General features: G+C 40.7%; 1 protein-coding gene across 6 annotated transcripts in view; it reads right to left on the bottom strand.

Annotated features, from left to right (window-relative positions):
* Positions 1 to 16,386, bottom strand: part of RIMKLB (ribosomal modification protein rimK like family member B) — a 42,589-nt gene extending 26,203 nt beyond the window's left edge. For 2 of the 6 annotated variants that reach the window (XM_061124887.1, XM_061124881.1), the window contains exons 1-2: positions 16,034 to 16,273; positions 3,381 to 3,611 (exon numbers count right to left, since the gene is read on the bottom strand). In XM_061124887.1, coding sequence (XP_060980870.1) covers positions 3,381 to 3,555 — 175 coding nt within the window. In that variant the 5' untranslated portion in view covers positions 3,556 to 3,611; positions 16,034 to 16,273. Of the gene's footprint in view, positions 1 to 3,380; positions 3,612 to 14,410; positions 15,287 to 15,568; positions 15,588 to 15,610; positions 15,630 to 16,033; positions 16,274 to 16,330 lie in introns of those variants that run through there. The other 4 variants (XM_061124883.1, XM_061124885.1, XM_061124884.1 and 1 more) reach the window with 4 other exon arrangements.
* Positions 16,387 to 16,782: the final 396 nt, after the last annotated feature.

Here is a 16,782-nt window from a genome sequence, read left to right as displayed (position 1 = left end):
TACCACTCCCTCCACTGGGCTTCCCAGGTAGTGCCAGTGGTAAAGAACTCAACTGTCAATGCAGGAGACATAAAAGACTTGGGTTTGATCTCTGGGTCTAAAAGATTCCTTAGAGGAGGGCATGGCAACTCACTCCAGTATTCTTGCCTGGAGAATTCCATGGACAGAGGAGCCAGGCGGGCTACAGCCCATGGGGTCACAAAGAGTCGGACATGACTGAGTAATTGAGCATGACAATGACATTAAAAGAAACTATGAGGGGTGCGGAGATAAATTTGGAGCAGATAGACTTATATGTAAAATAACTGACTCACTTTGCTGGATACCTGAAACTAACACAACACTGTAAATCAACTATACCTCAATACAAAAAAAATTTTTAAAGGGGGAAAACTACCTTAAAGATACTCAAAGAATGAAAAAAGTCAAGGAAACAATGTGTGAACAAAATGTTAATCTCAGCAGACAGAACACATAAAAGGAAACCAATAAATAATTCTGGAGCTGAAGAGAACAATAATAGAAATGAAAATTCATGTAAAGGAATTAAAAGTGGATTTGAGCAGACAGAACAATCAGTAAACTTATGTATTGCTGGAGTCCCAGGAAGACTTGGGGGAGGATAATATTTGAAGAAGGAGCGGCTGAAACTTCCCAAATTTGATGAAAGATTTGAATATAAACATTCAAGAAGCTCAACAATCTCCACCTTTTGACAGACACATGGTGAGATTTTTCAAAAGACAAAGAGAGAATTTTTAAATGCAAGAGAGAAGCAAATCACCACATTCTATGGATCCTCAATAAAATCACTGGTAGATTTCTCATCAGAAACTTTGGAGGTCAGAAGATAAGAAGTTAATATATTCAAACTGCTAAAAAAAAAAAAAATGGCCAACTAAGACTCCTATATCCAGCAAAACTCTAATTCAAAAAAGAGGCATTCACAGAAAAGCAAATAATGAATGGGATTATGAGCTGCAAGGTGAAAAGACAGGACATTTGTCAGTTAACTCAAAATAGTATGCAAAAATAAATCTCTCAATAAAGGTATATAAAAAGTTAGAAGAGGGATTTTATTATTTCTCCACTTAATTCCTCATCTGTTTCCTCATCTATAAAATGATATTACCTTCTTACAAGATGGTAAGAGATTTAAATAATTAAAAAATACACAAAATGTGAAAAAAAAACCAACCAGGAATTCCTGGATTCATATGATGTACATCAATGAAAAGTCTTTAATATAAAATAAGATTCAATGTTATGGGGAAACAAGAGTTTCTCAAGGTTTTATCATGTTAAGATGATAAAGGTAGTATCTGTGAATGAGAGAGGGCTGGAGAGGAAAGACTGTGAAAAAGAGATACAGGGCTGTTGTGTCATGAAAATGTTGGGCCCTAAGACCCTGATCCAGGACAGTGAGAAGTACAAGTTAGAATAGCTGTGGCTTGGAAGGAAAAAGTAACAATATTGTGTGGTATAAATGGCTCTTAAGAATGGATAAAAAGGCCAAAAGTCAATGTTACAGAGACAGAAAAACTGAAATAAGATTGTTTTAGGGGGAAAACATGGGTTCAGTTTTGACAGATTGGCATGGAAACAGTTGAGAACAAAGTAAAAATGTCCATTAGGCACCTAGGAAAAAAATCAAAACCAATGGTTTTCAACCTATGAAACTTCTGAAAAATAGCGATTTTCTACCTCCCAAATCTTTCTGTAATGTGCTTATTTGACAGAAGCTAGGTCACATGAGCAACACAGGGGACTCTTGGAAATGCAGCCTTTAGTATTTCAACCTTTAAAACACAGAAACATACACCAGAAGCCTGTGGAAGTTCTGTTTAGTGAGCTAAGATAACACACTGTCCTTGAGATCTCTTCTCATTCAGACTTCAAGAACATGCTTCTAACACAAAAAGTTTTTATTTTCAACAACAGTTGTATGGACCTTATAATTATAAAGTTGTAAAAGCATGTAACAGGTACTAGATAAAAGATTTCAAGGGAAATTTATCTGTTACAGGTATAGGAGGGTGCAGTGACATCCAATTCCTTTCATAATAATTTTACATTTATTTGTGTGATCAACTGATTAATGTTAATGTCTAATTTTACACACCGTACCAATTAACTAGCAAAAAGTGGGTACTCAATTTTAATGAAAGAATGACACACACTCTACCCCAGATTTTTCTGAATCCGTGTAAGGTGTTAGAACTGGGGACATGTATGTAAAAAAAAAAAAAAAAAAAAAAAAACTGGACTGAAAACAACATGGTATGCATCTTTCTTATAAAGGTAGTAACTACTTATTAATTCAAGTGAAGTAATTTAGAAATATTTCTAATGCAGTTATTGATAAAGAAACAATAACTGCTGAAAGGTAATGAGAATGCAATAAAAAATGTTGAGAGGACTGAAACAAAGAATGAATGATTGCTACAAGATTCTACTTACTTAAACCCAAGATATCACGGTATAAATCAGGCAAGATTCTGGATCTATTATTAACTAGCTCATGAATGAAGTTACCCTACAATAGCAGACCTGTACTTTGCCTTACTATTGTGCAAGCTCAGTTGCTCAAATCAAGCCCGACTCTTTTGTGGCCCTATGGACTGTAACTCGCCAGGCAAGAATACTGGAGTTGGGCGCCATTTCCTCTCTAGAGAATCTTCCCAACCCAGGGATTGAAACCACTTCTCTTGCATCTCCTGGATTGACAAGTAGATTCTTTATCACTAGCACCACCAATAACTACCTCTCCCTAATAGAGGTGACCAATTTAGCTGTAACAAATCCTAACTTTTCCAAAGTAAAGATGTCCTGAAGGATTCCTGAAAGACAGTCCTAAAGAATTTCTAACACATTTCCAAAATATCTTCCCCTAGTAATCCAAAAACAATATGAACTATTAGAAATATTTTTAAAAAACTCATCAGTTAAGACACTTTTATCCATTAAAAATACTATTAATATTTTACACTATACCCATAAAGTATTTGCTAAAGAAAAAAGAAGAATCGCACATGAATTTTGATTAATTTACTAGAAGGACCCCTGACTGGAGTACAAATTCCTTTAGAGGCATCTTAAAAACAAGGCTTTTTAAAAACTAGAAGACAATAATAATGGGAAAAAAGTAGTAGGTTATCTTTAACGTCCCTCACAACTATTTAATAAATAATACAGTGAAGGGTTTAATAAATACTGGTGTTTTCCATTTCTTCTGTAAAATATACTAGATTTTTAGACTATATGATACTTAGTAATGACAAAGCCTATTACCTAGATCCTTTGACCTAATTATTCCTAAAACAAAAAGAATCACCAAATTCTAGGTAAAAATCCAAACTGTTACTTAACTATAGACTTACCCAGGTTTCCTTGTTCAACTGTTAGCACCAACTCATCCATCACCACAGCCCTAAAGTCCAGTTCCTCCTCACAACATTTGGCCTTTAACGCTCGTAAGATCTCTTTTTGGGGATAGTCTTCCCTGATTCGACGATCTGTCAAGAACCACAACTTGGCAGCCACAGAGCTACACATCTTGATCTGCTGTTCTTCCTTTCCTGGGATTACTTCGTCCTGAATATAGACTCCTCCTAGATGGAAAAGAAAATACACATACAAAGTAAATCAAGAAACCTTACTTGTTTTTGCTTTCACACACACAAATAAACATTACAATTATATACTAACCATAAAAAAAATAGGAAAAACTACATCCCTGTATCTTTTCCATCACTACAAACTGGAACAAATAATGTACATTTGTGCAATTACTATTCAACTGCTTTCCTTATTCCATACATGTATAATTTGCTAGGCTTCCCAGTAAGTGCCAGTAGCAAAGAACCCGGCTGCCAATGCAGGAGACCTAAGAGACTCGGATTCTATCCCTGGGTTGGGATAGTCCCTTAGAAGAGGAAATGGCAACCCACTCCGGTATTCTTGCCTGGAGAATCCCATGGACAGAGGATCTTGGTGGGCTCCAGTCCCCAGGGTCACAAAGAGCTGGACACAACTAAGCACACACAGCTCATGTATAATTTATTATAAACATCTTTACGGGTATGGTTAAAAATGAGAAGGTAGTACCTATATAATTAGATGAGCATCACTACTGATGTTAATCACCATTTAATCAAATTAAAAATTTGAAAATGTGGTGGAAAATTTTTATATAATCAAAATAAATGCCAAAGCTCTTCAGTAAAATTTATTTTTCAGTCAAGAGACAGCATGCTCTTACTCAATGTTTTTATTCTACCTTTAAATAGAATTTTTATTAAACAAGCATAGCTTGTTTACTAGAATGCCACCAAAAAAGACAGTGCTAATTCTCAAGAGTTTATATCACGAGTAAGAGAACTGTAAATCATTTTCATGAAAAGTAGCAAAAAGTTACAAGTTTTACTAACAAGCTTTAATAGGTGATTTTAACAAACAAAAGATTTCTAGTATTACGCCATATGACACGGCAAAACTAACGCAAAAGGAAAGAATAAGGGAAGCAACGGCCCTACAGATGGACTGCTTTATAGCAGCTGGAACTGGTTTCCTGTGCACCACTCGTGTGCTTTTGCACAGTCTAAACCAGAAGGGCCTGCTCCACAAATGCACACAGTAAGAGCAGAATATCATGGGACAGAGGCACTACCACACACATACACACACAAAACACTCACACCACCCACTCTGTCAAGACCTTGACCCGTCCTGCCTAGCATACTCACCCACCTGACCCAGAACCCACCGCCTCAAAGGCATCAGCCACTAGATACCAGGAAATAAGCACAAAAAGGGGTTTAGAGCTCAATTTACACAACAGGAATATGGAATGTGGCCTTCCAGACCAGTGGAAAAGGTCTCACTCAGAAGAAAAAGCTCCACAAGTCACACCAGAGAGATGTCCAGTTTCCACTGAGAGAGAAACTATTAATATAAAAATGCCCTCAAAGTGTTTACAATGGGTAGCTTTTGAAACACCCACTCACTGACCTCCAATACTCAATACCTCTGTGCCTCCACTCACGCTGAAGTCTTGACCACTGTCTGTTTTATTATTGATTTCACTGCATGAAACTGCCCTGCATTACCAGTTCAGTTGTGATAATATTAAGGACATCTCTTACTACTAGAAAAAATCTTTATTCCAGATAAGATACATCAAATGAACTCAGAATAAAAAGACAGAAAAGGAAAAAATGTTGGGAAAAATATATATACACTTACATCAAAACTAGGATTTACTCCATTTGGCAATTACTACAGATATGCTTTCAATGACATCATTCTGTCCTGGATGTGAAATACAGGAGCTGGATCCGGTTTATACAGACAAATAACAAATGTGTGAACAGTCAGTCTTTGCCTATTATCTTCTCTCTTTTCTCCTGACAGCTCTCCTGTACATAATCCCCAGGGCTTCATTCTGAAATCCTTCTTTCCATTCTCTAGAAAACTCATTCTTAGCCCAGCTTCAACTACTACCACTGACCTACTAAATATATTTTTCCAACCAGGAGTTCAACTGAATTTCAGATCCTGTTTTAATGCGCCTAATGGGCATCCCTAACTCAGTGCCTCCCACTACTGCCTCAGTTAAGCAAGCAAAGAACTATAATACATATTTATTGAATATGGATTGAACTTCAATAAAATTCCAATTTTACTGAATTGGATTTGCACAGTTCAAGCCACGCTGTTCAAGAATCAACTCTGTGTGTGTGTATGTGAGAGAGAGAGAGACATGATATATATTATAAACAGATGATCTAATAGAATCACAATGTTTAAAGATGTTAATGACATGCCTTATCAAACTCCAAATTGAATAATGAATTATTTTAAAACTGAAAGTTAAATGAACATTACTTCAAATTAAACCTTGGATATTACTAGTCAAAGGTATGGTTTTCCCAGTAGTCATGTATGGATGTGAGAGTTGGACTATAAAGAAAGCTGAGCACTGAAGAATTGATGCTTTTGAACTGTGGTGTTGGAGAAGATCCTTGAGAGTCCCTTGGACTGCAAGGAGATCCAACCAGTCCATCCTAAAGGAAATCATCCCTGAATATTCATTGGAAGGACTGATCCTGAAGCCGAAATTCCAATACTTGGGCCACCTGATGGGAAGAACTGACTCATTTCAAAAGACCCTGATGCTGGGAAAGATTGAAGGCAGGGGCGTGGTGGTGGTGGGGGAGACGACAGAGGATGAAATGGTTGGATGACATCACTGATTCGATGGACATGAGTTTGAGCAAGCTCCAAAGTTGGTGATGGACATGGAAGCCTGGAGGCTACAGTCCATGGGGTCACGAAGAGTCAGACACAACTGAGCGACTACACTGAACTGATTACAGTAACCATTTACAGATTAAGAAATGTACGTTAATACAAAAGTGATACTAAATAGCATAGCCTGAATTTCCAAAGATGTTCCTTCAGTCCCAACAACTTCCCTCCAAATCATACTACCCACCTACATTGACTTCATTGAAATTTATCCTTTTTCCTTTCCTTGTCTTATCCAAAGGTGGGACTGTATTACTGTTACAAATAAGAGTGGGAATAAGAGGCAGAGGGACAAAAGCATTAAGAAGGATGAGAGAAAGGAAGAAACACTTTAGTATGTATATGTGATGGTGGAGGGTGCAATTTATTAAAGGTACAGAAAATAAAGAACTAAAGAGCCTCTCAATGACAGTAAAAGAGGAGAGTGAAAAAGCTGGCTTAAAACACAACATTAAAAAAACTAAGATCATGGCATCCAGTCCCATAATTTCATGGCAAACAGAAGGGGATAAAATGGAAAAAGTGACAGACTTTCTTTTCCTGTGTTCCAAAATTACTGTGTATGGTGACTACAGACTTAAATCGAAGAAAGTAGAGAAAACCACTAGACCATTCAGGTATGACCTAAATCAAATCCCGTATGATTATACAGTGGAAATGAGGAATAGACTCAAGGGATTAGATCTGATAGACAGAGTGCCTGAAGAACTATGGACGGAGGTTTGTGACACGGTACAGGAGGCAGTAATCAAGACCACCCCCAAGAAAAAGAAATGCAAAAAAGCAATATGGCTGTCTGAGGAGGCCTTACAAATAGCTGTGAAAAGAAGAGAAGCAAAAGAGCAAAGGAGAACAGGAAAGCTATGCCCATGTGAACGCAGAGTTCCAAAGAATAGCAAGGACAGATAAGAAAGCCTTCCCCAACGATCAGTGCAAAGAACAGAGGAAAACAATAGAATGGAAAAGACTAGAGATCTCTTCAAGAAAATTAGACAAGGAAACATTTCATGCATAGATGGGCACAATAAAGGACAGAAATGGTATGGGCCTAACAGAAGCAGAAGATATTAAGAAGAGGTGAATACACAGAAGAACTATACAAAAAAGATCTTCATGATGCAGATAATCACAATGGTATGATCATTCACCTAGAGCCAGACATCCTGGAATGTGAAGTCAAGTGGGCCTTAGGAAGCATCACTACAAACAAAGCTAGAGGAGGTGATGGAATTCCAGTTGAGCTATTTCAAATCCTAAAAGATGATGCTGTGAAAGTGCTGCACCCAATATGCCAGCGAATTTGGAAAACTCAGCAGTGGCCACAGGACTGGAAAAGGTCAGTTTTCATTCCAATCCCAAAGAAAGGCAACGCCAAAGAATGTTCAAACTACCGCACAATTGCACTCATCTCACACGCTAGCCAAGTACTGCTCAAAATTCTCCAAGCCAGGCTTCAACAATACGTGATCTTCCGGATGTTCAAGCTGGACTTAGAAAAGGCACAGGAACCAGAGATCAAATTGCCAACATCCACTGGATCATTAAAAAAGCAAGAGAGTTCCAGAAAAACATCTATTTCTGCTTTATTGACTATGCCAAAGCCTTTGACTATGTGGATCACAACAAACTGTGGAAAATTCTCAAAGAGCTGGAAATACCAGACCACCTGACATGCCTCTTGAGAAATCTGCATGCAGGTCAGGAAGCAACAGTTAGAACTGGACATGGAACAACAGACTGGCTCCAAATAGGAAAAGGAATACGTCAAGGCTATATACTGTCACCCTGCTTATTTAACTTATATGCAGAGTACATCATGAGAAACGCTGGGCTGGAGGAAGCACAAGCTGGAATCAAGACTGCCGGGAGAAATATCAGTAACCTCAGATATGCAGATGACACCACCCTTATGGCAGAAAGTGAAGAACTAAAGAGCCTCTTGATGAAAGTGAAAGAGGAGAGTGAAAAAGGTGGCTGAAAATTCAACATGCAGAAAACCAAGATCATGGCATCTGGTCCCATCACTTCATGGCAAATAGATGGGGAAACAGTGGAAACAGTGACAGACTTTATTTTGGGGGGCTGCAAAATCACTGCAGATGGTGACTGCAGCCATGAAATTAAAAGACGCTTGGTCCTTGGAAGAAAAGTTATGGCCAACCTAGAGAGCATATTAAAAAGCAGAGACATTACTTTGCCAACAAAGGTCTGTCTAGTCAAAGCTATGGTTTTTCCAATAGTCATGTATAGATGTGAGACTTGGACTATAAAGAAAGCTTAGCACTGAAGAATTGATGCTTTTGAACTGTGGTGTCGGAGAAGACTCTTGAGAGAGTCCCTTGGACTTCAAGGAGATCTAACCAGTCCATCCTAAAGGAAATGAGTCCTGAATATTCATTGGAAGACTGATGCTGAAGCTGAAACTCCAATACTTTATTACCCTGATGCATAGAGCCAACTCATTGGAAAAGACCCTGATGATGGGAAGGATTGAAGGCAAAAGGAGAAGAGGGAGATTGAGGATGAGATGGTCAGATAGCATCACCAACTCAAGGGACATGAATTTCAGCAAACTCCAGGATAGTGAAGCCTAGTGCTGCAGTCTATGAGGTCTGAAAGAGTCGGACATGACTCAAGAAACTGAACAACCACCACAAAAGAAAATGAATGATAAAATGAAAACCTCAGAAGAGTCTCAATCAATCAATTAGTAGTGTTAGACCTGGGGGCTTCCCTCGTGGTCCAATGGCTAAGACTCTGTGCTCCTCATGCAGGGGGCGCAGATTCAATCCCTGGTCAAGGAACTAAATCCCACATGCCATAATTAAAGATGCCATCTTTCACAACTAAGACCCAGGGCAGCCAAACCAATGAATAAATACAGTTTTCTGAAGTGTTATACTCCTGTTATCCCATTACCCACTAAACGACTGTCCCTTTGAAACTTGCAGAGGTACTTCCTCTACAATCTCATCCTTTAGCTAAGATGCCACTTTAACAATAATATCACTGTTTGGACACCATTTTCATCAGCACATTAACTTGATGGTAGACTGAAATGCTTTCAAAGTAGGAGCAGGAGGTTAGGTATTAATCAAAGATTACAGTGATAGAAAAGAAATGTATGACAGTCCCCTCATTATTCTTGAAAGAGTATACCTCAAAAAGAGCAAATAGCTAATTTTCCAAATTTTATATGACACATTCATTCACGCTCTCTCCATATGACACCCTTTTTTAAAAAACGTGTATACATGATTTGGGGGGTGAAAAAATGAGAGTATAACCATTTTTCTATACAGACTCAATAGGGACCCTCCATCAAAAGACATAAGAAAAACAGTAAAACACTGAGTGTCTACACAGAAACAGAAAACAATGAAGGTAAAGAAAGGCAACACTTTGGAACATATAAACAAGCACCTATAAATTCCCCCTTTTATACAAAGAAACATAAGCAAAGACAAAAAGCAAAACAATGCATACAAGTCGGGTTAAAAACATTCTCCATTTATAGTTCACAAAACATCCCCCCCCCCCCCCCCCCACTTTTTAAGATTGTTGTTGTGGAGTATTTTTATTGAAAATTTGCTACAATATTGGACTTTATTTGAAAATTTGCTACAATATTGCTTCTGTTTTATGTTTCAGTCTTTTGGTGGAGAGACATGTGGTAGCTTAGCTTCTCCACCAGGGATGGAACATACACCCCCTACACTGGAAGGGGAAGTCTTAACCACTGGACTGCCAGGGAAGTCCCTATATTTTGTTATTTAATCTGCACACAACTATGTGAATGTCATTTGGTCCACACATAATTATGTGAGAAACACAGGCATATCCCATCTTAAAGGGATGACCTGCCCAAGATATCACAATAGTAGATCCAAGACTAGGATTCAGGTTTTTCAATTTCTCTGAACTATTTTGATACTTAAAGATACTGAAGGTAATTTAAATAAAGAAAATAAATTCACTTTTGAGTGCTTACATGTACCAAATACGATGTTAGACAGTTTATTTGTATCTTCTCATTTAATCCTCACAATCTTCCCCATGACACATTATTATCATCATTTGGCAGGTGAAGCTAAACTAGCAGAGAGGTCACTTGTCTAAATTAGAAAGAGGAAGAGCCCAGAGTCACTTCAAATTCCACATACTGGATAGCAGAGACTGCCACTTGCTTCCCAATATCCACTATCTTCTTACCCCTCAGCAATAATGTATCTGATATTTAGCTGAGCAAAGTGTCATAGGACTAAGAACCTTTATTTGTATCCCCTAGGTTTTCTCGCAACTAAATGTGATCAAAGAGCACTGAGTCAAAGTACTGCACTCCAACTTTCAGGAAGCATACTCAAGGGATGTACTCTTCCTTGGTCCTTGCTCCAGTTGTTATGTGTCTCTAACATCTATTTGGAGTAAGTCAATTCTAAGAAAAGCACAGCTACATGTTAGAAGAACTTGACTGCACAGTGCCATAGCCTTAAACTGTTTACTATCTCTTTTTCATGAGGAAGAAATAAATTTAACTTATGTCAATGATATCTGGGGATTCATTTATAGTCAAAAAAGATAAACTACTAAATATACAAAACTAAACAGTCAATTGCATAATACATTTAATTAATGAGTATCTACTATGCACTTTATCTGAAGACACTGAAAATCATGGTAAGAAATGAAGTCTCAGCCATCAGACAACTAAAAATGACCTGATGTTAAAATGTCATGAATAAGAAAGTGTTCAGTATGACTAAGCACTAGGAAAATGCAAACAAAAACATGAAACTACCTCACACACAGGATGACTACCATCAAAAAGAAAAAAAGAACAATAACAACAGAAAATAACAAGTGTTGGGGAGGATGTGGAGAAACTGGAAGCCTTGCAAACTGTTGGTGGGAATGTTAAATAGTGCAGCTGCTATGGAAAACAGTATGGCAGTTCCTCAAAAAATTAAAAATAGAATCAACATACAATCCAGGAATTCCACTTTTAGGTATATACCCAGAAGAACTGAAAGCTGAGTCTTAAAGAGGTATTTGTACACACATGCAGCATTATTCACAAGAGCTCAAGGGCAGATGCAAGCCACCTTTATGCCAGATGAATAAATAAAAATGCAGTATACATACAATGTCTTTGAAAGACATCAGATTCTGTTACATGCTTAACATGAATGAATCTTATGCTCCAGTACTAGAGTACGCAAACTCACAGAGACAGAAAGCATAATGATGGCTGTTAATGGCTGGGGCCCTGAGACTGGGGAGTTAAATGTATATGGGTACAGGTTGTCGACAATACAGGACAAAGAAAAGAGTTCTGGAGATCGCTATGGTGGTGGCTGCACAATATATGTGTACTTAATACCACTAAACTCTTAAGATGGTAAAATTTAGGTGTATACTATACCGTAAAAAAAAAAACAGGAAAAAGGAAGAAAAAATTGTCAGGAACAAATTAACATGCAAATGTTCACACATTCCCAACTAAAGGGCCTGAAATGCTACCTTTAAATAATCTGTAGGTTAGTTACTAAAATCCTTAAAATGCTTTGTGGTATAAAGAAAACCTATGTTTTCTCTGGAATCCAAATAACATTTCTAATGATTTCACTTAACAGAGAAATGTTACATCAGAGTATCTCTGGAACGTGGCACAAAATTTCAAAAATGTTCCTGAGATGCAATGCACAGTACAGCTCAAAGTTCATCACATTTAACATGTTAAATGTTGGGCCTTCTTTCCAAATTTTCTTTCTCGACACTATGCTGAAAAAAACAATTGGGAAGCTGTTAATATATTCAATAAGGCTTTACGGATACAGTTAATTACATCACATGTCAAAGGAATAAGCTAACAACTGAGAACTCCAAAACATCAGGGAAGAATTCCAATGCTGCTATAATTGGGCAAATGCATATGTATTTTCAAGATGCAGTTTTCTGATAAAGTATCAAAAGACTGAAATGATGCCAAATACAGAAGAGCAGAGCAGTAAGAACAGGTCTGATCTTATATAGCCAATCCATGCTCTATCTTTTTATTTCTAATAACATGAAGGTAAGAGCTAGTATTATAAGTGGTTAAGAAAGACAAGAGAGAAAGGAGGACTGTTAAGCTGAACAGAACAAAAACATTTAAGGGGCAGTTTTTGTTTTTACCACATTTTGTGGTGTGCTGTCACTTTTGAAAGAAAGGTAGTAAAAAAAAAATTGGCATAACAATATTCACACAAATTTGTTCTGCTAACTCATCAATTCACAGATAGAGTAGACTCCTCAAGACACTGAAGAGAGAAGTCACTGACAGGGCAAAGGACAGAGAACAATGAAGTTAAACCATACACTTTATGAGGACAGAATCCCCATCTATTTTATTCTCTACTAATATCCCCAATGGGAAGCACAGAACCTCAGAAAGGACAGGGTTAAGAGTTAGGGAGTTACTTTAAAGGAGTTTGTTATACTGAAGTATAACTGGAGATTAAAAAAACATAGCTATTTTCAATATTAAACACCAACACCAAGCAAACTGCCACATAATATCTCAATGTAACTGTTAGAAATTTAAGTTTTAGTTTCTCATAAAAAACAAACAACCCAAACCTACTGCTACTTCCCATCCTTGTTATACAACTGATATTGAAATAATTACTTTTGTTAACAATTAAAGTAGGGGTTAGGGTCAGTAAGGAGAGGAAAAAAGATATAAGCAGATGGGTTCCATGCAGACCAGACTCTAAGGGAGTAGAGCTGGCTAGCTCTGTGGCTTTTGTCCTCCAAGCCAATTTTGAAAGGGAAAAAACACTGGAAAAGAAAACACTGAAAACAACACCATGGCATCAGTTACCACGAAGCCAGAAAATCAGTCCTTTTCTGCAAGCTGAACACTTACACAGATATGTACGGCACATAAATCTAAAGTATATAATAAACATATTTTTGAAGGTATTATTTCTTAATGACCCTAAAAATATGACAAGCAGGAAAATTCCCAAGCACTGAAAGACAATTTACCCAACCTCTGCACCTAATCTCCCCTATTCAACCTCTCTTGAAACAACTGCACGTGCCAGTACAGCTAACATTGAATACTACTACTTTTTTCATTGTCCTTATCATAATCTACTCCCTCAATTAAATAACACTTCTAAAGCCGTTCTTTTCTCAAATGCTTATGACAATCCCACTTGCAGAGAGCACTCTTCAAAAACTAACCAGCCATAAAGTCTCTACAAATCTATATCACTTAAGTACTCCCCCACCAAGAAAACAGCTATCAGCAAACAACATACAATAAAACTCAATTTTCTCTCTCTTCGTGGGTTGTTCATGGGTACAGAAGTTCTTTCTCCACCCATTTTCTATATTTAGCTTTCTATCTGCTCCCCAGAGGAAAGTGTTATGTCCCAAAGTGTGGAACAATTCATTCTGCTCTGTCCCATTCCCCTGATCTGGCCCAGTGTTCAGTCCTTCAGATCAGAGGGAGAAGAGACAACTTGAGATCAGTCTAGTGACTTATCCAGTAGCAAATTCCAGGTGACTACAAATAGGGGAAAGTAAAAATTGGGAGATAATTTGAAAGGTATGTTTCATCTTGTGTCCCAACAAAGTAATGCACTAAGCTTGGTTGGTGTTCAGAGGAAAAAACGAACCTTCACTTTAGAACTTTCTTTACAATATGGCTAGGAAGTGTTAGAATATTTATAAAATACTGCTGGTAATTTCCCTCTGGTGAGCAAAAGGGGACAAAATGAGAAGGGAAAGGAGGGGGACAATTTCTTGTTGTTACTCTCTCCTCCATCCCTAGGTGTCATATTCAAGATGAAACAGGAGAAATGATTAACTTATCCAACCAGGAACTGGGCTTCCCAGGTTCGATCCCTGGGTCAGAAAGATCCCATGGAGTGGGAATACTCCAGTATTCTTGACCGGAGAGTCCCATGGACAGAGGGCTGCAGCCCATGAGGTCGCAGCAAGGAGCTGAACACAGCTGAGCACGCATGGATATCATAACCAGAAACTAAGATCAGTGGAATTTTAGCTGGTAGCCACAAGTCTTGAAGTTTGATATTTAACAGCTCCTTACCCCCTGCAGGGAGAAAGGCAGGATGAGAAAACTGGCTCTTGACTAAGTAGAGGACTCTCAATGTGATTGAACATAAGACAGAATTTGCTGCTCCCCTTCTTGGCTCTCAGAAGCACAGACTGCCCACCTTCCCCAACAAGCAGACTTCAGCACCTGGGGGCAAGGATAAGAGAAGATGAGAGAAAACAAGGGAAACAGAGCCAGAAAAACATCAGCCATGTTGCCAAACTAACAACTAAATCTATAACAGGTGAAGAAGGAAACTAATAGCTAACCAAGACAGAATAGAATAAACAAAAGATCACGTCAAAACAGAACAGGCCCCCTCCCCTTTGACACACCAACCAAATAATATCCAGTAACCAATATAAAAGAAATTTTAACTGTCACTACCTTACAACTATATGAGAGCCTTTCATTCTGAAAGTTAGAAAATAAATGGTGACTCTCCATGACTGAAATTTCAGAGGCTGTTTTTAATCCAAATGAATATTGGAAAGTGTTTGGACAATCAACTGTTTTTTTCAACTACCTTGAAACTATCCGATGTTATCAAAGTGAGGTTTAAAATAAACACTATTTACATTTTAATGGTTAGTTAAAACTTAAGTCTGTTCATAAACAGCCCATAATCAACCTACCAAGCCCACAAAAAGAAAATCCTCCATATTACGCTGCCCAGTTTCCATACAGATTTCAAATCTAACCCAACTCCACAAAGATGTGGGAACAAGTCTGGTAATTAATGGGAAAACAGCACAATGAAAGAATTTACAAGGAGGTTACGTGGAGCACGGTTAGTATAAAAATCCCACTCCCAGAAGAGAATCAACGCCCCATCTATATTCACACACATACGGGGGATAAAACAAATCTGCTACCAGAGATGAGGACAAATTAGTAAGGCAAATCTGAAGTTATTGGCGTCTTAACTATTTTGTATTTGGGGGGGGGGGGTTTAAAAGATTTGCATTATAGTCAAATGCCTTAAAAACAAATCATGGCAAGGAATTATTAAATGTCACCCGATTCTTATCCAGAGGACTGTCAAAAGGAAAAGGAGGAATGGCTGTCACTTTCTAAAACGTAAGGAGGAAACCGTGAAATCAGAACAGAATTAACTGCAGGACCATCACCACCCCCGCCTCGGTCTCACACCACAGGAATCCGTCTGATGGCACCAGGGGCGGCAGCGATTACCGGACTCCCGGGAACAGGTTAGCGCCACGCGTGTGCGGCTCGGCCGCGCCTTCCCGGGTCACCACACCCCCTCGCCGAGGGGGGAACCGCACTGCTCCGCGTCCGAAGCCGCCGCCACCTCCCTCCCTCCAGCTTCCCGCACCGGCATCCTCAACCCCTCTCGGCGCGCACGCCCCGCCCGGGGTCCGCCTCGCGCCCGCCGCCGCCGGCTCTGAGGCGACCACCGGCTTCCACAAAACCCGGCCTCCGGAGGCTCCCCGGCCAGGGCCGGCTCCTCCGGAGCACGTTCCGCCCCAACTCGGCCGCGGTGGGCGGGGGGGTGGGGGGGGAGGTGAGGCGGAGGGCGGGGAGGTGAGGCGGAGGGCGGGAGCGCCTCCACCTCTCGCCACGACCCCAGGGGAAGGACGCGAGGGTCCAGCTCACCTGGCTCGGACGGCTCCTCCCTCGCTCTTGGCCGGCGGCGCCGGGCTGGGGGCCTCTGAGGGCAGCGCGGGCGGCCAAGCGGGCTGGAAGTCCGAGAAGGGGAGGAGGGGGGAGGGGGTCGGGATGCCGGGAGCCGCCTCCTTTCTCCGCTGCCGCCGCCGCCGCGACTCCAGCAGCCAGGCCCGGCGCCCTCGCCCACTCACCCCCCGCCCCCTTGCTCACAGCCGCGCGGTTGGTGTGGCTCTCCCTCACCCACACCCCGGCACACACTCAACCTCCCCCCACACACACACTCACCCCCGGCCGCTCCTTACTCCCTCACACTCTCTTCACACTCCCTCACTCGCCTGGCGTGCGCGCGCGCGCGCGCGACCCCGCTCTCACACAGCGCGCGCGACGCCGGCGGGGGCCGCCCCGCGCTCCCTGAGACCGAAGCGCCGCGCACCGCCCGCCCGCGTGCCGAGGACCCGCGCGCAACACCCGGCCCCGCCCTCCAGGCGCTGCTGCGGCGCGGCCGCGGGCCGGGGGGGCGGCGGCCGGCGAGCGAGGGGCTGAGCTAGCTAGCCAGCCTGTCGAACCCGGCCGAGGGGATCTGACACCTGCGTCAGGACCCGCCCCTCAGGCGCCCTGTCCCCATTCGCAGCACCTTGCGGCCTCTGGGGTCGAGGCGAGGCGGTGGGCGCGCGCACCCGGAGGGCTATGGGAGCGCGAGGGCGCTTCGAGGACGCGCCTTCCCCACCCACCCCCAA

Source organism: Dama dama, chromosome 22 (genome assembly GCF_033118175.1).
Source record: "Dama dama isolate Ldn47 chromosome 22, ASM3311817v1, whole genome shotgun sequence".
NCBI classification, from domain to species: Eukaryota; Metazoa; Chordata; class Mammalia; order Artiodactyla; family Cervidae; genus Dama; species Dama dama.
The sequence above is the reverse complement of the archived record's forward strand: the minus strand, read 5'-3'. Positions and strand labels throughout refer to the sequence as shown.